This window comes from Fringilla coelebs (assembly GCF_963513975.1).
Source record: "Fringilla coelebs genome assembly, chromosome: 3".
Classification (NCBI taxonomy): Eukaryota; Metazoa; Chordata; class Aves; order Passeriformes; family Fringillidae; genus Fringilla; species Fringilla coelebs.
Window position 1 is genome coordinate 91,886,688 of NC_140030.1, and position 25,375 is coordinate 91,912,062.

Genomic DNA, 25,375 nt, shown 5'->3' on the forward strand with positions numbered 1-25,375 from the left:
AACATCAGGATCTAACAGGAAAATTTGGACCACAAATTAGGCTGCACCACCTTTCTTAATATCCAGGGGCAGCTCAATGTGTAAATAGCTTTAGGTAGCTGCATATCAGCACCTTTCAGGAACAGAACAAATTAAATGGGCTACCTGTAGCCTGTGCCTTCCCCAGCAATGGTCAGCCTGCAGGTAACAGAAATGCATTCTATCCACAGGGATTTAAGAAAAGCTTTATATATGGTTGGGTAGCTGAAGTGAATCATTGCAGACAGGTGCATCAGCCAGCCACTGAAAAATTAAAGTTTACTGAGAAAGTAGCACAGAAATATAACTTCAGTTATGACCTGTGGCATTTAAATTGTATTGGCACTCCCTCTAGAGCTGATATTTCTTGACAAAATTAATTAATTTTTATGGACCATAACATTTTCATCCCTGCGCTAGCACATTTGAATTTCCAAAATTAGGTGACAAAAATAGAAGAACTGGAAATGATACTGGGAGAACAGAAACAGCTACACTGTTCATAAATTGATTAAAATGCAAGTCAGGGAAAAAATGAGGTCCAGTTGATTTTATTTTTTTTTAGACTACTGCCAGAAGGGTTAAGGTTGCTTTAGGGGCTCAGGTATGTGGGAGGATTACTATATAGTAAGCCACAATTCAGAGATAAAAACAAGCATTTATGAGACGGTTCTTGAAGCGATGGTATTGCTAATTGATGTGTTTCTTTACTATTGCAGTAATAGTTTTGTGCTGAGGTGGTAATTCATGATGAAACTGCAGGCTAATAACTTGCATTTGGCCATGCATTTGCTCCAGGCCCCTTCAGTGACCTCTCCACTGCCTTTCCCCAGCTCTTGGCATCCTGTCTCAAGGCTATCCTTGGATCCAGCTCTGTTGACTCACCCTTCACACACCACTGCTGGTGCCATCTGCCCAACCTTCACTCAGGTTATTCTTCTCAAAGTTCCTCAATTTGATCAAGTCCTGCCAAACATGACTTGGTAAAAATAAGAGACCTAAAAAGGGTCTGAAGATGTCCTGCTTGTCTTGAACAGTTATGCCAATAACCACTGACACCATGAGCAAGTTGGGTCTGAGGCCTGACATAGGTGTAAGGCTTTAAAAAGCACGATGGCCATTCAAAATAAAATAACACACTGCTTTTGGAGCACTTGGGGGCTCTAAACTTGGGGGCTCTTAGTTGATGCTGGTTGAGGAAATGTCTATTTTAAGAAAAATGACATTTGCATACTAAAAAGGTTTCCAAGCTAAATCTTTAAAACTTTAGGGCTGCTGGCAGTAACACAAGGGCACTCTCTGACACTGGCAGAGACCACTGAGGCAGGGTAAAGTTTCTCACAGCTCTCTTCAGCAGGCAAATGGTGACTCAGATGGCTACAGCCCTTTACAACCTCCAGCCAAAGGAGTCTTCTGGGCAGTCAGTCCCATTTGCCCTTGTGCCTTGTGCCAGTGTTGTGTTTCCCTTTCCTGCTCCCTCCCTAATGTCTGCCCCCTCAGTGAGTGTAACCTACAAATCCCCCCCTCCTACTTCATTTTCCAATGTTTTCCCTGGATGCTTAAGTTACACACAGACAGGTTTCCTCCATAACAGATTTTCCTGGGTGAAGGAAGTGCGGCAGATTCAAGCTACAAAGACAGGTATCCAGGGCTGTACTTCTGCTACATTATATGCTGCTTCCATTTGCTGTTGTGACCTTAGACTCTTCTCCCTGATCTACGCTGGGGTCAGAGCAGCCAGCCTGCAGCCTTTCAGCACACCTGGCCATAGCTGCTCTATTTGCTGCTTCCAAATGAGAGGTGCCCACCCCCATTTTACTGAGCTATTTATGATTTGTGTTGGCAGAATTGTAATTTCATGCAGTATTTCATGCACACTTGCTGTACACTTTCCTAAAAGATGCTTTTTCCAGTTTAGCTTTCAGCTGAACGGCTTTACTTTATATTTTTGTCTGACCACTTCCACTAGCCAGGTTGCATGTGCAGTGTTATCATTCTAAAGGAAAACAAAAATAAATACTTTGACTTGGTGCTCCATATGGATTATCTCAGCTTTCTTTCCAGTTCTCACGCTGAGAGTGTTCAATACATTTTCCTGTTATTGTTAGTTCTTCTGAAATACCTTCTGCTTAACCATAAAACTCACCAAAAAAGATTGCTGGAGAGCTTTGAAAGCAATCTATTTCTCCTCTCTAAGCCCTGCTTGCAGGGAGCCATTGCTTGTTAAGCTGTCTGGGTCCCATTGCTGAGCACAGAGCAGCTCCCAGGCTTAATAGTGCACTCCCTGTGCTGCTGCTGCTTAGCATTTCCCCCCAGTGGCAGCCCCTGATGAAGAAGAGGCCATAATCTTCCTTTTATAGAAGGTCCACATGTGTAATAGATACTCCAGCACAGTTTCTTTCTGCCGCCAGTTTTGTAAGCTGGGAATTTGGGAATGTGGAAGGAAATTCCAGTGCAAAAGCAGAACCCCCTCAGATTTGCACATAGAAACTGCAGTGACATTTACAGGTGCTCTGTGTCCCCCCCAGGTAGGAATTAACAGCAAAGCTCACCCTTTCCCTCATCCCTCATCCACCTGAACAGAAACATCTTCAAGAAAATCTCTACAAGAGAGCAAGGCTTAAAAAGAGCCAAAACATCTTCAAGGTTTCTCAAACACTCCTGCCTCTGTAAGTACTTAAAGTGGGGCTGGAGGGAGAAAGCTTCGGAATTGGTAATGATGGATGGAGCTGCCAAAGTTAAGCTTGTTTTAAACCCACACCTGTGCCATGGGGCAACTTAAATTTGAATTTGGCTGTGCTACATAAGGACTTGAACTTAATTAGGAAAGGGGAAGCAGGAATGGAAAAGGAAAGGGAAAAAAAAGCAAAAAGACAAGTCTTGAGCACATGTATTTTACAGATACAGCTGTGAACGAGCATCTTGATAGCTACTTCTGACAGACTTCAGAAGCCCACTTTCCCTAATGCCTTTTTTGGATTTCTCACAGGTTTTTACTCATCCTGTCTTTCAAGAACAGGAGAGGTTAATTCCCCCAGCTGCCACGTACCAACACAGAAGTTGTGGTGAATTAGAATGAAAGAAGCACAGACTCAATCTTCTAGGTGAAAAAGACTTTTATTGGCTGAGATTCTTTATGTGTGTGTTGCAATTGAACCCCTGACACCACTGGCAGCAATAAATACCATAGCAACACAGCATCCTTCCCAGCATTTTCTGGTTGGATGCACAGCCTCACTAACCAGCCTAACTCCTGGAGCAGAAGGCAAGCACAGAGAGCAGCTGATCAGCCAATGTCTCCTCAGCCTCAGTGTTGGGGCACAGTGGTCACTTCCCACTGGGTGAGGGGCTCAGTGCTGTCCCCAGGCTTTGGTAGGGTCTCCTGAACATTGCCCTGCACCAGGCACACTGAACAGGAATAGTTTTGATGTTTCCTCAGTGCTCTGGGACCTCTCTTGCTATTGCACACATGTGTGAGGGGGAGGGATTTGCTGCAGTTCAGTCCCACTGGCTCTCACAGCACAGAAGAGCTGGTTTGTGCTGATTGTCTTTACTCCAGACCAGAGACAGAGTGCTTCCAAGTTTAACATGGATACTAAAATGCACCACAGAGCAGCTAAAGAGCCTCCATTACCAAATGCAGAACTTAAAACTGTAGGCAGCACTCACCTCCCCACAAGCTGATGCATTGCTGACTGTGCCCAGGAGTTCCTGCTGCTGCCCCAGGACTGTACACCCCCTGGCACAGGTCCCCAGCAGCTGCACACTAATTCCTACCCAAACAGAGGAACCTGCAGCTGTTTCTGAGAAAAACCAGAAGCCATAGCACACTCCCTGTGCTGTGAATGTGCTCCCAGGGGGAGGGAATGAGGAGCAGGGGTTGGTGCAGGTGGGCCCGAGGCTGCTCACAGCTGCTGGGGCTGCTGGTGGGCAGCGTGCACAACACCAGCCTTTGCAATGTGGCACCTAAATCTGGGCAAAAAGTGCTCTAGGTAATTATCCTTGCTTTGAAATGCTGTGGGGCTGGTGAAGGGAGAGAAACTCTGCTGGGGAACATTGTGTGGCTGGTGCTACCCCTCCTGAGCTCACTGAAGCTTGGAGCACTGCCAGAGAGGCTGCGAAGAATGCAGGAGCAAAGAAAATAATAAAGAATTTAGAAAATGAGTACAACAGCCTCTAGAGACCTAAAAAAAAAAAAAACCCCACCAAAAACCCAACCCACGCCAAAAAACCCAACCAAAATTAAACAAAACAAAAAATACCCCACACAACAAAACAAAAAAAACCCAAGTGAAAGTACATGCCTCCACTATGGTAATTTTCCCTTTTCTAGTAAGTATAAGGACACTGTATAACATAATGCAAAAGAAAGCTGGATTTTCACACTGGCCAGAGAAACAATGCGAGTGAGAGAGCTCTTGTCACAGCACATAGGACAGTGGATACAGAAATGGTACTAAAAATAGCTCCTCATTGTGCTCCTTGGCTGCTCTCCGTACAGTTCCACCCCAGCTCAGCAGTCTGAAAGCTCCTGCTTTACTGCTGTTCTTTTGGAGATGAGATTGACAATCCTAGGGAGTGTCTTAGTACAGGTGACAGCCACTTTCACAGACCCTTGGTTGAGAGGATGGAGAATGAGCCACAAAAATGGCTGCAAAGCTCACAGGGCCCAGGCTGACACCCTGAAGAGTAAAACTTTGCATAAACTTCCAGCATGGCTTCTGGCCTGCAGGGATGACTGCTGGCTGTGACCCTGTCACATGAGTCCCTCCTGATCAGAAAGGATCTCCCATTCCCATGACCTTTGGTTATCCTTTGCTGAGGTAGCCAACAAAATGTTCACTGCTGCCTGTTGCAGCAGTGTCACTACCAGGGGCTTCCTCTGCGGGGTTTGTCTTTGGCTAAGTCCATGGTGAGGTCACTTTCTTCTACATGCAGATGACAGGAAAGCAGAGGGTTCTTTGATCTCTGGTTTCCATGAGTTTTGTAAAAGTTCTCAGACACTGCAGCAGTGAACACAATCTAAAACAAAGAGCAACTACAGACCTGTGTGCTTGTAGGACATGGGATGATCATTTCAGACAGGTCACAGCCAGTCCTCTGGTGCTCTCTTTTTGCTCAGCAGATACCTGGGCTAGACTGAGGTCTACAGCACAGGACACTGCCTGGGGTGTCAGAATATTCACTTTAAAGGACACCTGAGTTTAGTTTACAGTGAACCTGGAAATGTGAGTCCCTTTGCACTGATACACAGCAGAAAGAAATCTGAAAAACAACCTGAATCATTTACAACCAAAGCAATAATATCCCACTGTTCCACTGATAACACTTGAGATACAAACCAACAGCAACAAAACTGCAAGCCAGAAGTTCCAGAGAGTAATTTAAAAACACCTTGCTGATCTTATGAGCACATATTCAACACAGAGAAAAGCACACCAGAGCAACTGTAATGTATAAAATAGTTTATTACTATAATAAATAAAATTAAACTTCTTTTTTTACAAATATTATTTGTGCTTGTTTAAAAATGTTGACTAGGGATATCATTAATGGAGGTGGCTGCATTTGTATCTGAAACATTCCCAGACAGTGCGTATACATACATACATACACACACTGTCTATCTACTGGCAGCTGCTTTGCTGACCACAAAAATAGTATCTACTCATTCTCTGTTTCTAGTCATGCTTCATTGAACAAAGTGACAAATGCAAAGAAAAAGAACTGAGAGTATTTGGTGGATTTCTGAAAGGATAAAAACAAGTGAAGTACATTGAAAAGCGCCAAAGCAACTGCATTAACTGCATATCAATCAAGTGTCCATGCAGTGGTGGCTAAATATTGAAACGCAGACAGGTCTCCAACAGATGTACAAATATTGATTGCATGTAGGTACAATAATATAACACATTCATTGGAAAACTTGGTATTTCTTTATATAGCAGTTCATCCTGATACAAGATTATTGAACTTCTTTCATCTACAGCTAAAATGATTCTTTTTCTATGTTAGTGGTCACAGATTTAGTGGGAAGAAGAAAGAAACCCATGAGCCTTTCAGAACAGTTAGTGAAAACCCCGAACTGTTTTGTTAATATTAGGCATTTGGATCCAGTTACAGAGATGTTCTGGGATTACACATCAAATATGTTTACACAACACTCAACAATCAGCTTGAAACAAATTACAGTTGCAGGTAAATTCACATTAGCTTTGTTGATCTGTAAAAAAAAAGCCTCTGAAACACTTTTGCAATATGACAGGTTGGCTCCCTGATATACAAAAGTGTTTAGACAATAGCTATGTCTCTTTGTTTTATGAGGGGAGAGGGCAATTGGAGTAATTAATTATCCTAATAAGAAGGCAATAAGTGGAGAAAGAAATGTGATTACCAGCAAGTGATTTCCATTAGATTTAGAAAGCTAATCAAAGTGCTTCATCTTTAGGCAACACTGTAAATACTACAGAACATTAAGAAGGAAGAAGAATGGAATCACAGTTTGAATTATATCACTTATGAAAGGGTCTTAAGGCTAAATGCTGGAAATATCTTATTGCAAAAAAAGCTTTATTTTTATTTAATTGAATCAATGCTTCCCACAATAATGTGGTCAAAATGATGTCAGATTGGAGGATACAGTATCCTACTGTGCCTCACCTCAAATTTCTGGAGCTCCCCCTGCATGGGACTCTCTCTAAAAGGTTTGTCTTGATGTATCACAAGTGCAGCAAAAACACAGACTTTGTTATTGCCAATACACCCACAGGAGACTATGTGGAAATGAAAAATTCAGTAGAAGATGCTTTTTGCCACCTAACACCAGGACAAGAAAGCAGAGGTGCAGCAACCATGTGTTATGCTGCCCATGAGAAGAAGGATAGGCTCAGCACCTTTGAGACAGCCCCTGGTACCAGAAAAAAATAAATCCATCTATTCCATCATCTCTCTTGCAGGAAAAGCCATGATAAACACTCCCAGGGCAGCTTGGCTTCAGAGATACTGTGAGCAACAAACACCAGCTTATGAGCTTTATTCCCACCAACTAGGACACAGCATTTTTCCAATTTCACATGGATTTCTCTTTCCTGACTGTCATGACCCTCACCAGATCTTCTCTCAGTCACACTATTTACCAGACTCACAGTATGAAGTTGAGGCCAGCTAGAAAAATCAAAAATCATGGCCTTAAAAGTTCAACAGTTAACAAACAAGACACTAACAGGACACTCAGTGGATGTCTACTGGGAAGATTTAAGCTCCCTTCTTGGACTGGAATCAATGAGGAATGTGCTTTTACTTAACAGAAATGCAATCCATAGACTTATCTATACATAGATATTATATATATGTGTGTGTATGTACACGCATCTGCACAAGCGTAATCATACACCTCGTTGTTTATATAGTAAAGACAAATTATGTAGTCAATTTTTTCACAGATTGGTTAAGAGTGATTGAAAATATATCACCAGATAGTCACAGTAAGTATCTTGTTCAGTTCATTAAAGGGAAGTGCTGTAGGAACAGAACATCGCCTTCGAAGCTGTTAAACAGGGTGCACGCTGGGGCTCAGGGCAGAACTGTGGAAGAGATTTAAAGGAAGAAATGGTGTTTTCAAAAGTATACTTGCAATACCAGACAGAAGTAAATGTATCTGAACAAGGTAGGGGTGAGGGCTGGGGTTTGCTTTTTTAATCCTTTTTCATGTGCTGCATATTTGTATTCTTTGTAACCATTTAAGCATGAGCTTTCAGAAGTTCCCATTTGACCAAATCATAATACAGGCTCCTTCTCTCAACTACCTTTTTTTGGCTGAAATTTAATTCCACCATATAGTCAAAATGGAACACATCATCTCTTTTAGAATGAGGCAGGTCATTTAGCAGGTTGTTAAATGGCAGAAGCACTATGCCAGAACACAGTCAAAACCGAGGCCTTGGTTTTTGTTTGGGTTTTTTCTTTATACTATCTACAAGCATTTGCTTTGAAGGGGCAGAGTCTTTATTTTCAGAGATCCTTCAGTTCTAAGCTGGAAAATAATTTAAGTGAAAACATGTAGTGAGGAACAAGAGAAAAAGGAAAAGCTGACAAATAAAATCAAAGAATGAATAACATTTATGATGGGTCCACATGCCATCCAGCCAGAGGCATCTGTCTGAGTGTAAGGCTCAGTGGAGAAAGACAGATTTGTAACACAGGGGCTTTTAGCCACTCTTTAAAGGAAAAGTGCTGCATCAGCAGAGCCTGAGCACCGTAGCAAAGGTTCAGATTAGTCTGGGGTTCAAAGGAGTGGGCATGGATTTGTTCATTTTTTAACCACTCAATAGTCCAGGAAATCCAAACACCAAAACTCATCCTAGACGGTATCATTTTTCAAATTCTCTAACAACAAACACAGGTTGCTGAAGGATGATGCACTCTCTTACGACCAGTTTTAGTGCCTGACAGTTCATAATAATGGGCTTAATCTCAGTTACAGCTGTACAGGTCTGACTGACACTGGGCTGTCAGGGCTCACCTGGAGCAGACACCCTGAAGGTGTCACTGTAAGTAAGGAGCAAGCAGAGTTTCTTTGCCATTTCATGACCATAGCAAAGTTAAATTTGGCCATAATCTTCAAAGACATTAAGTTTAAAGTAGAATTCAGGTGCATGTTACAATCTTTGAGGGCTCTACAAATAGTAAATCTCTCTTTAGGCCATTGTAAGAGCCTGAAAAAAGCCTTAGAAAAGGACTGGGTTCACCCAACCACTGTTATACAGGGTGGGTGAGGTGGGGAGGAGTTTGGTATCATTCTGAGCATGAGGCTACACAAGGAGCATCCCCAGAAAATGGGGACTTGTCTGCCTTTGTTCACAGGCCTGGGTAATTATTAGAATTAGGGGGCTTCTGGGGCTGGTCCTGCTGGGATTCCAGGCTGGGCAATCAACAACAGCAGAATAACCACTAACATATCCCTGAGGGCACACAGAAATATCACTGAGAAATATCAATTCAGTATCAGCAACAAAGGGCCAGGTAACCTGCAACTGCACATTTACTTTTAGGTTTGCACTGCAGTTCTGGAGATACTAGGCACATTCTTGGGAGGTTGTAAACATTTCCTCCCTTGTCCACCTGGGATAAGCTCAGGTCCATGTTTATCCAACTGCAGGTAAATAGGTGACACTTTCACAAAGCACTTGCTAAGACCTTCAGCCTTTCAAAAATTTTATGAAGAAAAGTGTCATGAATATCATGCTGGTGAGGCATTTGCCTGGATCAGGAAACTGACTCCAAGGCAGTCTCTAAAAACTTGCTGGAAATCAATTACAAATCCCTGTGTATCAGTACACCTGGGGTTTACTTAGGTAGTAGTTACTAAGAAGACTAGAAAGAAAAAAATAAATCATGACAAAGTTTCTCACAGAAACTGTGGATGGATGAGTATCTCACAGAAACTGTGGATGGATGAGTATCTCACAGAAACTGTGGATGGATGGGTTTCTGTGGCAGCCCTGCCACTGCTGTTGCAGGTAACTGCTGCCACTTACAGTGATTAAAGCACCAAACACAAAGAGCGTGGCTTTGGTCAGAGAGTGCCTTCCTCAGCACTGCAGGTCTGCAGTGAGCAGCTGGAAAAGACACCAGGAACCACTGGAAAAACCTAAACATGGAACCAGAAATAAGTTAAGGAAGTAGCTCCTTGGTTTCAGAGCAACTCACCTCCCTGCTTGCCTTTTCTTGTGGGAGGGAAGAAAGTAACCTACAGATTTGAACCTGAGAGGTGTTTCTCAGGAGAGCTTAAATCCTTGGGTATGAATTCACAGTCTGTGGGCACCTCCATACCAAACCAAGGAATAAGACAATAAAAGGCAATCCTAAACCACCTGCCTCTTGACTTAGAAATGGTGGTGCTGGCCTGGAATAATTGTTATCTTTGAGAGCAAGGGCAGTTACTGCAGGAACAGGTACAAACAAACACTCTTGACAGCAGGACCTGAGCTGGGAGCTTTGCACAGCACAGCCTCACCACTGTGCCAGTCATCTGTGGACGTCCCAGCTCCCCAGGGATGTCTGACACTGTTCTGCATCGCACTGTGCAAGCATCAGGCCAGTAGAAATCATTAAAATCAATCGTGTTCCTTGCCTCTTCCGCACTTAACGTGAACAAAAGTCTTCCCCCCAAAAAATCCTGTGTTTCTTTGTAAATGACTTAGTACCAAGGAAAAAGAATAAGACTTAACACACACAGCATCAAGACCTGTTGACATTAAAGATGAAAACCCCTTAAAGTGTGGTATGGCACCATGCTTCTGAGATGTAAGGTACTGTTAAGCAGTGAACATACCAGATCAGTGGAGTGAATGTATTGTGAATATACACCTGTATCCCAAGGTGAAAACACAAGTCATGATACCATCTATGCTACCCTCTATGAATAATGAAGAATAGTTTTGGTAAAGTGCTTCAATCTTCCTCTGAAAAAAGCTATGAAAATATAAGTTTTGGAAACATCTCCTTCTTTAAGAAGCAGATCTCTTTGTTTCCTTGCTACAATAGCACTTGCATACAGTAAGCACTGAATTTCTGCCTCTACTATCCATTTGCTTCCAAGCTAGATTAGATCAGGAACAATACAACTGGATGTAGAGGAAAATGCCACCGTCTGAAATTGTTAAAAATTCTGTGAAAGCCTTTGGCTTCAGTGAACATTATCAAAACAGAAACTTCTGAATAATAATTTAACAAGAATTAAAAGAGCAGATTGGTAGCAGAACAGGACATAAATGCCACAGTATATTTTCATTGGGAGGCAAATCTGCAGAAACCTGTTAGTGATGTTTCAAATATGTTGTGCCAAGGGCTGCTCTCAGGTCCACTGCGCACCCAACCCTCCAGCAGCTGGAGTTGAAAGCAGAAGTATCAAATGTTGAAAGACATCTGAGACAGAAGTTTTTTGAAAAAACATTTAAAAAGTTTGAAAAAAACATATCCTTGATTCAGTGAATGACAGTGTGGAAGATCCCATTTATTAACAGATCTGAAATACTGTGGCTATTTTTGAAGATGTTGCCAAATGTACTTGTTTTAGCAATATGTCGGTTTGAAATTAAAAAGTACAGTATTTTTTTTCATCCTACTAGCCCTTCCTTGACTACCCAAAAGAAACTTCAGCACACAATGAAATGCATGCCTCCTACTGCTCTTTGCATTATTACAGCTTTATGAAAATATACTGTGACATCCAGCGTGCTGTAGAGGTGACTGAGACAGTGACAGCAGCAACAAAACAAAAAAACAAACAACCCACCAAACACTGAAAAGATAAGCACCCTGGCAAGTGCTTATTCATAGAGGCATAAGCCGAGCTAAGGACATAAGGCATGCTCCAAAAACCTCAGAGATCACCTGGGGCTCACGGGGATGGCTGCTGCTGTCAGAATTCTTATTCCGACATCCCAAGGGAGAGAAGGGGACGGGGGGGGGGGGAACGAGGACAAAGGGAGGAAAGAAAAACTTTAGAAACTGTACCCTTGCTGTCAAAAAGGCTTCAAAGTCAGCTGCCATCTTGACATGAGGTTGCAATTCCTGTTACCATACTTTTTTAGACAGAGGGAACATGCTTAGCGAACGGATCCCTCACTTGTTTTGAAGAAAAATTAAATGTAAATTGTTAGGGGGCTGTTTCTTTGTTTGTTGGTTTGTTTGTTTTTAAAAAGAAACACCTCAGCTAGCTCCAAACACATCTTTTTCTGATTCTGGAGACTGGGGCCTTGATATTTCAAACAACTCCTGGGGTGACTGGGAGCTTCTTCTTGAGGTCAATATCCTAAGTATCTCAGCAAGCTGGTTTTCTATATTGGTCATTTTTGTGTTTAAAGCCTTGATGTCCTCTTTCAACTCATGTTTCACTTCTAGCATGGTGGCCTGAAGAGTCTGTTCTGGGATGGGGTAAAAGGAGTGCTTGACCTCGGTGAGCACCGGGCTGTGGTCCTGCGGGCTTCTCGTCTCCCCGGCGTTGTCCAAGCGCAAGTCGCTTTTTGTAATGCCACTGTCACAAGAGTCTGTCTTCTTCAGGGTGGCTTCTCCCGAAGCTTTAGTTCTCTCGGGTAAAGTCTCCATGGACTCCGCTTTAGAGACCTTGTTCCAGTCTTCGCCCTTCCCGCAGGCTTCCTTGAACTTGGCCCAGCCTTTGCGGCGCGGGTGCTCCCCCGAGGCCTTGCAGGCCGCGTGCTCCGGCGGCGGCGCCTGCAGCTTGGCCTGGTCCGAGGCCCCGGCGCTGGAGGCGGGCTGGTAGGACACGGGCGTCGCCGGGCTCTCCCGGACCGTCACCACGCTGGCCTTGACCACCGCGCGAGCGGAGGATTGCTCCCCGACGGCATTGCCCTTTTCCACGTCCAGCTCCTCTGGATCGCGGCCCCTCTCCGCCGCCAGCCGCGCTTCCTTCTGCTGCCTGAACCTCTGGAACAGCCGCCGCACCGGGTGGTCCGGGGGCAAGATCAGCGGCGCTTCGTTCTTCCTCTTCATCCTCTCCTCTTCTTCCCGCTTGACGTCGCTGATCTTCCGGAACACAATCTACAGGGGGAAAGAGATTTCACTCTGTGATTAACTGCACGCTTGTTAAGGGGGAAAAGTCGGAGAAAGAATTATTGGAAAGAATCTGTTTTAACTGGGAAGTGCACAACCTCTGCGCACTATTAGCAACATTTTCAAATGTCTTACGTTGTGTGGAACGTGGTTTATTTCATTATTTAAGAGCAGACACCATCTGTCTTATAACACCAGAAAGAAAAAAAAACAGAAGAAAAATACTTCTCCAGCTCTGACAGGTCAGAGCAAGAGTGCCCTTGTAAATATAATGATCCCGGGAAGATACTGGTTCTATTTTGTGTGAGAAAGTGACTTCTTGTATTTGCTTTCCTGACTATATGGTTTAGTACCAAGTTTCTAATGTTACAGAGCCATGCCCATCAGTCTCATCTCAGAGCTCACTCACTGCAAATGATCTGACACTATTTTAGTGCAGCTTGGCCACTCGTGGTGCCAGTACAGCAGAGACTACTCTGGACTCTTCAACAGCAGTTTGCAAAGTGCTTCTTGCCCTCCTTTCCTGCCACACATTCTTTTAGAAGCAACATGCAGTTTAAGGATGCAAAGCTTGAATCAGTCCCAAAGCCAGGGGCACATGGACAATGGGAGATGGCCTTGGCAAGACATGGGGTAGCTGCTCATGGCTTGATTACCTCAGAAGCTTGTAGAGCTTCATGTCTTAATTTATCCCTTTATTTCTATGCAAAAGAGAACATTTTTTGCACAAAGAAGCATTAATTTTCCATCTCCGCTCCTAATTATATCTTCCTGAGCCTCTAAGGCTAATAGATCTCTACAGGAGCAGCCCAAGGATCCCACAGTACTGAAAAAAGCCTCACAGCGTCCCAACCTGCAGCCAGACAAGGTTTCTTCCTTGCATGTGATGTGACATTACCTTCAAAAACTCTGTGCATTTTACATTAGTATTGGTATTTTCCAGGCCAACCCAAAAACTCCACTCTGGCACTAATGAAGAACCAGTAAGTAGCCTGGTTTGAAAATGAGAGGTCCCCAAAGCTGACGTTTGCAATACAGAGGGTAAAAGATGCAGCCCACAGCTCCTACTGAACACTGATACCTAATCCCTTTAGCTGCTTTGGGGAAAATCCACTTAATCCACTTAAAGACCTTACACTTCAACGCAGAAATAACTTTGAGATTCAAATCATTATTAGGAAATGTGTAAATAAACCCATCCCTCTGTTGCAGACAAATTTAAATTAAACTAAAGTTAATAAGCACTTCTTCACTGGCGCACACAAAATAAATGTTTCTCCAGACTCCAATGCTTCTTGACAGTTTTGTCATTGTGGAGCAGGGAAAAAAACATCTTAACAGTGCATCTTTGGAAGGAAGAAGTTGTCAGACTTGGCAGCATTTCCTAAATACAAAAGAATAAAATTAGCAGGAAGGATATTTTATTTCCAAGCTGTAATTAGGAAACTAAATATGAGATAAGAATAAGAAAACAGGGTACTTGCCAGTCTTTTTTTTCTTCCCTCCAGGAAACTCACTCTGCAATGAGCTCAGTAGAAAGTGGACAAAGCAGGGTAATCCTTAGAAGTGAAAGACTAGCACTCAGTGGGAAGGGAATTCAATGCAGTCCTGCAGGCTAATGGTTCCCACACACTGGCAGTTTCCCACTTTACCTGAGGGATGAGGGCCAGCCCAGTGTTAGGGCACCTGCCCCTCTTGCTCTGCCCATGCCAAGTGATGCCAGGCCCGGTCCCAGGGGGTCCCTCCAGCAGCATCCTGAGGCTGGCTCTGGGGGCACAAAGCCCCAGCACACCAAGGCAGCTACCTGACCATGCCAGGTCAATTTGTCCCTGCAAAATTCTGCGTCCCCAAGCCTTCCCTCTCCTGGGGTTTGTATGTTAGGTGTGGATATCCACATCTGTGCCAGATGGAGCTAACAGGGCTCACTTTGTACATGAGCATGTTGTCTTGGTCTGACCTATGGATGAGGACTTGCCTTAAATGCTCAGAAGGGATGTATGACTGGCTGGTGCAGTGGTCACCCTCACAGGGATCATCAGGGAAGGCTTTTCAGACCCAGAGGCCAGGATGCTTTGCAGAGTCAGTGTCTGGGCCAGCCCCTGCTCCACACAGCCCAGTCAGCACTTGTCTGGAAAGCACTTGAGCATCCCTTGCTATTTAATGCCTGGTTTTTGCAACATAAATGGGTAAGTTATGTGACAGAAGCTATCTCTGCTACAGCATCATGCAGGAGAGACAGCAATGACCAAGTCTCAAGCAATCAGTCCCATATTAACAGCCTGGCCCAATCCATATTAGCCCTAGCCACTGCACCTCAAGCAGTTACTAGCATGATCTCTGTGGTGGAGGACACAATAAATCTACCAGCAAATGCAGAGAGGTGAGCACTGATGGACAAGCTGTTGGCAACACTTATCCACCCACAGCCCCGCTGCTCTCCATGGCACTGCCTAGGTGAGCCCCCCTGGTGGATGCCAGGCACACCTGGCCATGGAGGAGCTGCCATCAGCCTTCCCACCGTGTGGTGGCCAGCCTGAGAGACCCAAACACACCTTCCCTGCTCTGCCTTTGGGAGATCCCACTGCAGCAGCAGCAGGAATGTGCGCAGAAGGAGATGTATAAACCTTGCCTTTGCCATGGGTACTGCTACCACACTAAGGAGACCCCTGATTTCCATTCTCCACAGCTCCAAGGGAAGTGCACCAGGGCAGTAGCCACTGCATGAATGCAGAAATGCAGCCCTTGGGTGTCCCACCCTGCCTGACATCTTCTACAGGTAGCATTTATGTGGCAAGCTGTGCTCATGTGGTGCAAGTCAAACATACACACATTTGTCAGGGGACATCCCTCCAACTCTTGGGTTGACTCCTTTTAACTGACTCCTGAGACACTGGAGAAACAGCTGTCAGAAAGCAGCTTCTCTTTGGGAAGCTCAGACAAAGCTGTCACTTGTCTCCCTTTCAGTAAGTTCCCCAATGCCATATTTTCTCCAGACAGCTCCATATTTATGTTGTAAGCAAAAATATTATAGCTATGCAAAACTCAGCAGTAATTGATAATGCATTCATAACTCAATTTTAGATTTTTTCTGCCTTTTTTTAAGATTAAATGCTCCTTATAAATAAAAATACACATAACTTTCAAATGGACTCTTTTACAAATACTAAGGAAAATACCGTTTTCAAGTGCTTTATCTTCAGCAGCAGCCAAGTTATTCAGAAAATCTGGTTGGTATGCCAATGGATGTACACCTGCTCCCACAAGCAGTAAGAGTACAAAGGAAAAGCAAATAGATTTCATTTGTTGTAAGGAAGAGAAGTCTGGACCTACACAGAAATTTTCATATGGAATTTGATAGGGCTACAAATATGGACCTTAATCAAAGTTAAAACCCAAAATATTGTGGCAAAGATCCCAAGCTAGCTTTCAGAACAGTCCCTCTTTATCTCTTTCTCCAAGCATTCACATCTGTCTGGGAAAGGACAGCGCTATATGCCCTCAAAATCTCCTAGTCCCTGTATCATACACTGCTCAAACACAGGGAACTTCACAAGTTATGCAGCTCTCCAGACCACTGCACTCTTCAAGACCTAAGCACACAGGTCCCACAGAAAAAATCTAGTGGGAGCATTTTAACAGTATGCCAAAACCAAAAGATGGACAAAGAACCTGAACTGAGATGAAATAACATGAAATTTAAACACCAGCTGCATATTTCACATCTCCAATCTCAAATCTCATTTCATAATTCTGCTTTTATTAAAAAGGTGCTGAATCTTGTACCTCCCCAGGGAAGCTGCCCAAGCTGCAAGAAGTTGGAATATCGTGGAGGTATCAGCCCAGATTTGCCAAAACCTTGAAAAATAGCCCTGTTAGGCACAGATTCTTGCAATTCTATGAACATTTAAGCAAGGCATGCAATCATGATGACTCAATAACAATTTCATTTTTTGGAAAATTCCCTCAGAGACAAGTGGAGAAAGGCAGTGACATGTCCTGGTGCACTCCTGTTCCCCTATGTCCCTACAGACCTATGACAGAATGCTCTCTGTGGCCATAACCCTGCCTGTGCAGGAGTCCTATCCAAGAAAGAAAGATGTGGTTACACCAAGCACTTTGACCTTTCCTCAGTATTACCTAGTTGTGAAGTCTTAAGTGGCTTTGGGTAAAAACTCTATCTCTTTTGAATCATCATAGAATTTTCAAGTTGTATTTCTAGAATAAATGTTTTTACAGATTAAGGTCAAAGCATTAAAAAAATGAGGTAGACATAATTAAATACTCAGTTGTCAAATGCGGAGTACCCAGCACTGAAACCAAAGCATCAGAGGTGGACATTATTTGTGAATATGACAACTTTCATAATTTCTTTATGATAAGACCAGGAGAACAGATGGCAATGCCACCCCCAAGATTAAGGCAGGCCATAGGATTGCTCTGAAGGGGCACTCCCTGGGAGGAATCTTGGTACCACTAGATTGCATCTTTTAGAAAAACACCCAGTTTGATGGCAATAAAGAATCCATCATGACATCTAGAAGAAAGATTGCTTCAATTTTTGATTCAAGGCTAAGTTTCATAGAATAACAGAATCATAGAATCATAGAATGGTTTGGGTTGGAAGGGACCTTAAAGATTGTCTAGTTCCAACCTCTCTGCCATAGGCAGAGACAGCTTTCACCAGACCAGGTTGCTCAGAGCTCCAGGCAACCTGGCCTTGAATGCTTCCAGGGATGGGCATCCACAGCTAATCTGGCAAGAAGAATTCTAATTATCCAGTCTAAACTGACTTTCTTTCAGTTTGAATCCATTCCCCTTGTCCTGTCACTGCAGGCTCTTGTAAGAAGTCATTCTCCATCATTCTTGTAGGCTCCCTTCAGGTACTGGCAGGCTACAATTAGGTTACACCAAATCTTCTCTTCTCCAGGCTGAACAATCCCACTTCTCTCAGCATTTCCTCATGGGAGAGGTGCTCTATGATGTTGTCCACTGTCAGTAGTTCTTGTCATGAACAGCCCCACTGTTGGTTGTTCACAAACCCCACCAGAACAATGCTGCCTGCCAAGTCATGGCAAGTCATGTTCTTTGCCTCTCCTCACACTGCCAGAAAAGTAATCAACAGAAGGGCAAGGCAGGAATGATGTATCAGCCACCAGATTTTGGACTTGTGAGCCAACACTGCATGAGACAGACTTAAAGATCAGGGGATGCTCCATTTAGACATATTGTGAATGTATTGCAAACCTTACCCTGCAAATGCTGAAAGAGACCTGCCTGCACCTGCAACGAAAGGATCTTTTCGTCTTGTGCAAAAACATCTGAGGTTTTTTCAACTCTGATTTGTAAGGACTGATCCAAGGCCCACAGGAATAGACAGAAGTAGGATTTAGAATAGATAGAAGTACGGATTTCATCATGTTTTGAATCAGACTGTCATCATGGAGTTACAATTATGAGGCTTCTAGCCACAAAGCTGCTGTTATTATTAGCTATCCCAGCTTCCCTTCTTTCCACCTCTATAGCATGCACAAATACTGCAAGATTTGGCAGGTCTTCCTCAGCATAACAGCAAGTAGCACGGCATTTTTCTCTGGTGCTTAATAATTCTCTTTCAAAGATACAGAAACATTCCCAGAGTCTGGAAGTGCCAAATATCATAAACAATTAAAAGCTTAAAATTACTTCATACAGTGCTCACAGAAAATGAACTTAAGCGTGAGGAAAACAATCATGAAAAGGCATTCATTATTACACAGTCCATCTAGGATCTGCCAAGAACTGATGAAAATATCTTCAGGCTGATGTTAGTCCGACGAAAATTGGATCCAATCTTTCTTCCTTTTTTATTTAGCTTTTTTTAAGAAGCAAAAGGGGAGGAAAAATGGAAAGAGACAGAAGGCTCAACAATAAAAACTCTTTTGACACTGATGTTAAAGAAACCAAAGCTGCACGTGATCAACGTAGAGTGTGATGATGAGGAATCCCTATAGCAGTGTATTAGCAGGTGTCAGGGCAAAAGGAGCCTGTGTCTTTTGCAATTTTATGGGATGGCTTGTCAGAAAGGAGGGAATCACTGGTCCTACCTTCTCATTAAACACAGGATCAAGAGAATGTGCAAAAATGTCGCAGATGTCACTAAGTTCTCTCTAGCTTTACTGCCTATAACAGCAGAATTTAATTTCTGCTTCTGAAGAGGAACAAGTTTCTCTCCAGCTAAGGCCACATCCCTTCTGGGCACTCTCAAATATTTCTAGTTTTGATTAATTATCTGAAAATTCAAAGCAAACTAAGATTCAGAAGGTCCTGGCAGTGGGGCTGTACAGGAGTGCTGGTACCAGGGGTGCTGGTGTCAGCAAACCTCAGGGATCCCTGGGAGACACAAAGCCCAAGAGCCAACATGTGGATGGGCACAGCCCCTTGTGATGTAGGGTGTCATCACCCTGCCCTTCAGACAGAGCAGTACCCAGTTACTTTTCAAAAACCAGACTTCTGTGCACTTCATTAATAAACAAGTGCTCGGAAGAGACACAACTTCATCATTTCATGAGCATCCAGGCAACCCAGATGAACAGAGGAAACAAGGGTTTCAGTCTCTACAGATCAACATCATGAGCACTATCAGAAATTCTTCTCTGTGACAACCTGCTTTGTAGCCTGATTACAAATTCTAGAAATATCAACTCAGATATTAGTGTTTAATCATGTCACTATTACTTATTTAGAAGTTCTGCACAACTCAAGGCTCCACTCCTCTATGTCAAACTCCTCATTCTAATTCAGGTTTACAGGCTGTGCTAGTGTTGAGTGAAAAGGGAAAAGCTTTTACAAAAATACTACTGAGAACAAGAGAGAATTATGTCTAAAGCAATTAGTGGAAATAATAAAAAACCCCTGCCTGATCTGCAACAGACTCCCTAGCAGGTTTTGAGGCATTAAGAGATGTCTCTTCCCCAAAACAGATTTCAAAACACTGTCAACAGTAAACTTAGACAACTGCACAACTAGAAACCACACTGGTTTGAATAGACACAATTACAGCACATTACAGCTCATTTAGCAACCTCCTTCACTAATATAGAAAGATGCAAGAGAAACAGGGAAAAAGAAGCCATTGAAATACATATATTGCTAAAGATCTACTGGAGCTTCATTATCCTGAGATGAAAAGTAGCTGTCACAAGCAAATACTTAATGTGCAAACAAGAGCTTAGGGAAATTATGCCAGATCTGAGTGGTGGAATGTTATACCCCCTGAGAGCTACTATGTCCATCAAAATATGAAATGCTCTGTAGGACCTTCTTGTTTCTAGTAAATGAGGGAAAAAAGAATGTTTACGGGTTTTGACAGCCAATTGTCAGCAGTTTCCAGCAGCAACTCCTATAAAATACTATTTTCATGTATTTTTTTTTGGGGGGGGGGGTGGTTTGCATTGTTTTGGTTTTTTTAATCTTCTTTTTTAGCACATGGGGTGTTTTTCTAGCTGTGGGCAGACATCAGACATGCTACCAATTCATGTAGTGTCATCTTTTATTCCAGATCAACATACTACCTGCATTCTTGGGCAGACAACACGGCCTCAAAAACTGCTTTAAGGAGAGCCCAAGGCACAGCAAGAACTTACCTCTCTGTCACCTAGATTACAGCTATACAAAGTGTCATATAATCTCTACAACATGCCTTCTCAGGACTCAGAGTCTGTTTCTCCTAGCTCCCTGTGGCTTGCTGCCATTTACTAAGTGTTTTCTGGAAGAAACCAGGCAATTTGTGAGAGTCAAGGATTTGGGATTTTTTTTCCCATCTCTAACTCAGATACAATTTCACTTGAGATCTGAAATGGATGCAGAGGTTGTAGAGCCGAGAAAAGCTGATGTGTTGAGGGAATAGTTAAATTGTGTAGTTTGCTTTCTGTGATTACATTTTGGATACCAGCTTGCCATTAAGATAATTTCCTCTTAGCTAGTGTCTTCATTCCCTTTTTTTTCCTTCTGCTTTCACTTATCTGCTTTCTGTCATTAGGCTTGCAGTGATTGACAGGTATTTTATTTTCCAAGAGAGGAATCAAATGCATTTTTCAAATGTATTCAAATTAATCAGAGCTTACCAAGAGCTTACGAGTCATTCAGCTACCTTCCAATGCCCACTCACAAACCAATCCACACAAACACAACGCTCCGTGCTCCCAATGCACAAGGGTTGTGCGGCTCTTGAAATTATAAATTGAGAATTACACTCGGATGAAAGTTGCCTGCATAAATTGCCTAAGATAACATGAACTCTCTTTTATGTGTCTCTCTCTGAGCTGACAGACCTAAAGTTCAGCTATAATATTGAAGAAAAGCAAACTAAACTGCAGCCCTGCACAGAAAGAGAATAAATCTTCTACCCAAGTAGGTGGCCCAGTATGGCTGCACAGTCATGCACAGTCAAGCACCCAGTGCCACCCAACTGGTCTGTCCTTTCCCTGTTCAAAAGCATGGATAACATTATATGAGAAGGAAACAAACTGCTTATAACTGAATGAGAATCAGCAACAGAAAAACTGCATTGCTCATCATTTCCCAAAGCAGCTGTCAAACCCTTTCAGCCCTAACAGCCAGGAGCTTAAAATCTTGAAGGGAAGACAAGAATTGACTGTAGTGAGGTGTTTCAGACTTTTTCATTACAAGAGCTCCTCTAAACTCTCAGTTCCTAGAAACAATCTCTGCCAGTTTCCCACAGCCCATTTGCAGCTGGTGATGGTAAGTGACGGCCCGTCTCCCTTATCAGTTGTCAAAACTGATAGCTGTCTCCCATCCACTAAATCCACAGGTTTGCTAATTAAAATACCCAAGGACTGGCTGGTCCCTCCAAGTAACTTCACAGAGAGTCCTTCAGAGCTGAATTTCTTGATTTTGTTTCAGGTATTTTAGTTCTGTGAAAGCAGACACTTATGTCCCATGCTGAACGTAGATTCCAATACTGGCAGAGGTAGGTGATTTCTATCTGTCTTATCAGCACATTTAATTCACACACCTCCAAGAGTTTTACAGCCATTTCTCAATCCTTCCAATATGACCAATGCCATTATTTTTATTACTAATGTGGCACCAATCCTTAGGGTTCTATTGTGCTTTCAGTTTATACACACACAGAGCAAAACATCACTATTCAATGAGGTAAAACGACCTGTTTCATGGGAAGACATCACAAGCCCAGCGCATATTGCAGCGTTTCATGTCAGCCACACAAGTATTTATCAGCAGTTTGAACTGCTACTTGTGCAAGACGTCCCTTTCTGATACAACTGGTGAGAGTTCACCCTTACAAGTTTCAGATAAGAGATCCTCAATACAACTTGTCCAGTGATTTTAGACATGCTAAACTTAAACATTCATGAATTTCTCCTGAAGAAAACACCTGCTCTAGAAGAGGAAAACCAGGATAATTCAGCAGGAGAGCATTGTTTCTTCACAAGTAGACTGAAATCCTCATTTTAAAAATATTTACCATCATCTGTATTCAAAGAATGACAAAGTTAGATTTGAATATTGAAATTTTACCAGGAGCAGTAGGAACCACAACCTCCAGACTCCCTGAGACCATCAAGTGAGAGTCTAAAAGGCAGCTTTGACCCAGCCTTTGTTTGTATCACACCTCTCCCTCTTATACAGACATGGTTCATTCACTTACACACAGTGGTTCATTCATCCCCAAATGCCTTTTCAATCAAAAGTCAGGCTGCATTTGCAACCAGTTTTGTTAAAAGACTTTTTTTAGAAAAAGCGTGTGCTTGCGTCTGACTCTTGGACACCACGGTCATGGTTTTGTCTACCTTTTTTTCCACGAGTAATTGGAAAGTAGTTGACAGTACTCAGAGACAGCAGAAAGCAAATTCCCTTTTCCCCTCTGCCAAAAGGATTTGAACACGCCTTTAAGGAGCACAGTTCTTGTCACCACATTATGGGGACAAAGCCTCAGTTCAAACTCCAGTGTGCGCAGAGATGCCGTGAGGGAAGCCCTCCCTCCCCTTCCCTCCCTTGCCAGAGCTTTGCCCAGTGACGAGGTGATGAGATTCCTGCCCACTGCAAGTGATTCACAGGCCAGGATGGCTGAGCTTACCCCAGGGAAAGCTGTTCCAAGTCTCCCCTGCATTTCATTTTGGAAACACACACCACAGGACATCCTGCCTTCCATGCTACAGAGACATTCAGAGCTGGTGTTTCAACAAGACAGGCTGAAGGAAGTTCTGCTTTTAAAAGTGTAAATTGGAACTGAGGTCCCCCAGCTTCTCTCAGGTGGGTGACAGGACTGGTGCAGCAGTGTGGAGATACAGGTCCTCACCAGGAGGGAGGGCGGGATCCCCACATTCTGGCTCCTGCTTCAGCAAATGCCCCCACCACTGAATCAAAACAGAAAAATCTCAGCTGGGGAGACAATGATATCTAATCCCAGAACTCCTCCAGGATAGCAGTTTTACCATTCTCTTCATCTTCTCAAATCAGTGAGAAAAATTAACTTCCTGAACCTGAAAACTATCCCAGTTTTATTGAATAGTGCCCTCCTTCTGCTCTGCAACTCTAACCCTTCATTTCCCCGAACTAAAATGTTTCATTTCATCTTACAGACAGCTTTTCATTTAAGCTTTCTCCTCTTCTCCTATTTTTCCACTTCACTGAGACAATGCAAAACATTTAATTTTCACTGGAGAGGCAGGCAGGCTTGAAGAGTTCAGCTTCAGTAGCTGAAGCGAGGCAGAGCACAGAGTGTACACTGACGCGGTTACGCGCTTTTAAGAGATCAATAAAATATTGATTGTTTAACTATCGTGCTTCGCCATCTCTACCTCTTCCATGTTCTAACGTCACACTGGGCTAAACTTGAATACTTCAGGTGACATCTCCTTGCTTCCTCCTTAGGAGCATTGTAAAATCAGTTTTCTCCTTGATCCCCTGTTCTGAGATAAGACAGAGACGTGACACAGAGCTCACCCTTGAGCAAACTGCTTCTCTTCCACTGGTAGTACTGGGACATCAAGCCTTAACCTCTGAGCATCACTGAAATGTGAGATATTCTAGTTTCAGAGCTGTACTAGTATCCAAGAGAAGCCACCACCAACGCCATATCTCAGACTAGGAGTGCAGTGAAGCTTTGTAATCTCAGCTTAACTCCTCCTCACACTGCATCACAGGCTCTTTAGTTCCCCATGTGCATTTATGGTTTATATTTACATAGCATAATCTTCTTATTTTTAAAAGAAGAGAGGCATCTTTCAAGGAGCTTGTCATATTATGTTTTGTTACCCATTTTCTAGTCTCATCTTTCACATGAACTGATTCTTGTCCCAAGTGTAGGAATATAAAACACCATCATCCTGATCAGAAATAAAGTCTGTGAGCAGCACGCTGTACTCTTACTTTCCTGAAAACAGGAATAACTACAGCCATGGAGAGGCTGGAGAAGCTGCTGGATGTCAGGTGAGTTTCATGTTGCCACAGACTCCTTCTACTTCATCACCACCACGTTGCAAAGTTGTGCTTGAGGAGAGGAAGGAAAGGTTTGCCATGTCCCTCATACAACTTGGGGGACACAACCAAGGCCTCAGGCACATGAGATCCAGTTGGGAACAGTTCTCAATGCAAAGCTTTACCTAAGAGCAGACATTTCAATGGTGCTGTAAAGCTTTTCTGTTATGACAATGATTGTACTTGACTACAGTGTATAACTTTGTTTAATTGCTCAGAATTAAGTAAACAAAGGCAAAAAATCCCTCTATTCCTGTCTCCACAAGATCTCTCCTTTCTGCTTTCTCTTATGCCTTGGTAAGACATCTAGTCTGCAAGAATTACTCGTCCCAAAATTCACTTAAATTTGTCCTGGTGAAAAGATGTATGATCCTATACCAGAGGCATAGGCTGAGACATTAAAAATATTTATCAAGGGAAGGAAACTATTTCCTTAGCAACTGAAGAGTGCGGCAGACACTTCAGCAGTTAAGTAAGCAGACTCCACAAAGAGAGTATTTCAATTTAGTGGAAACAGCCATTTAATGGAAAATGCTATTTTGAGATCCAAAAAAGACAGTGTTATCCAAAATAGTGCTAGTCATGGATCTAAACGCAAGGAAAGACAACAGCAGATATGGCCAGTGCATCCCCCTGAATCTGAGTAAACAATGCTTAGATCGATCTGTTATGTGTGCACACCTGACAAAGACACAGCTGGACAATCTAACAGAGAGCTCAGAGAAAATAAAAGTGTTTGCACAAACAGCAAACCATGCTGAAGAAGCTCTTCCTGACATTGTTCTCAACTAAGAGGTTACAATCCTCAGAAACACAGAGCAGTCATCATTATATAACCAGCACCAGCAACTGAAAGCTGGATTTTGGCAACAGCTTCATCATCCCACAGAAATGAAAAGTGCTCTTAATTTTTTACATAATGACTAATCATAATCCTAATCAAATGAACGGCTTTTAAGACCATCTCCCTTACTGCATAATAACCCCATTTCTCATGGGAACTCCTTCACCAGCTTGAATTTGCCACCTAACTTCCCCGTGCAATCACAGCTCACGAGCAGGTGGACCCGAGCCATTGTTGTGTCATTCTCATTGCAGATTATCCCAGCGCTGGGAAGGACTAACAGATTTTAGAGGACTCAGAGGCTTGTCAAAGATGCATCTCATCCTCCACCCCTGCTGTCCTCTCAAATGCTCCTGAACTCTCCCAACATGCATCTTCATCACCACTACACTGCCCACAGCCTAGATTTACATCAGGCTTTATCTGGCTCTGTGCTAC

General features: G+C 43.1%; 1 protein-coding gene across 1 annotated transcript in view; it reads right to left on the bottom strand.

Annotated features, from left to right (window-relative positions):
• Window positions 1–11,730: 11,730 nt before the first annotated feature.
• The window catches only part of KCNH1 (potassium voltage-gated channel subfamily H member 1), a gene marked incomplete at both ends in the record, with an annotated part of 170,356 nt that continues 156,711 nt past the window's right edge, over window positions 11,731–25,375 (bottom strand). Inside the window, one exon of the mRNA XM_084202555.1 lies at window positions 11,731–12,579. Coding sequence (XP_084058681.1) covers window positions 11,731–12,579 — 849 coding nt within the window. The remainder of the gene's footprint in view (window positions 12,580–25,375) is intronic.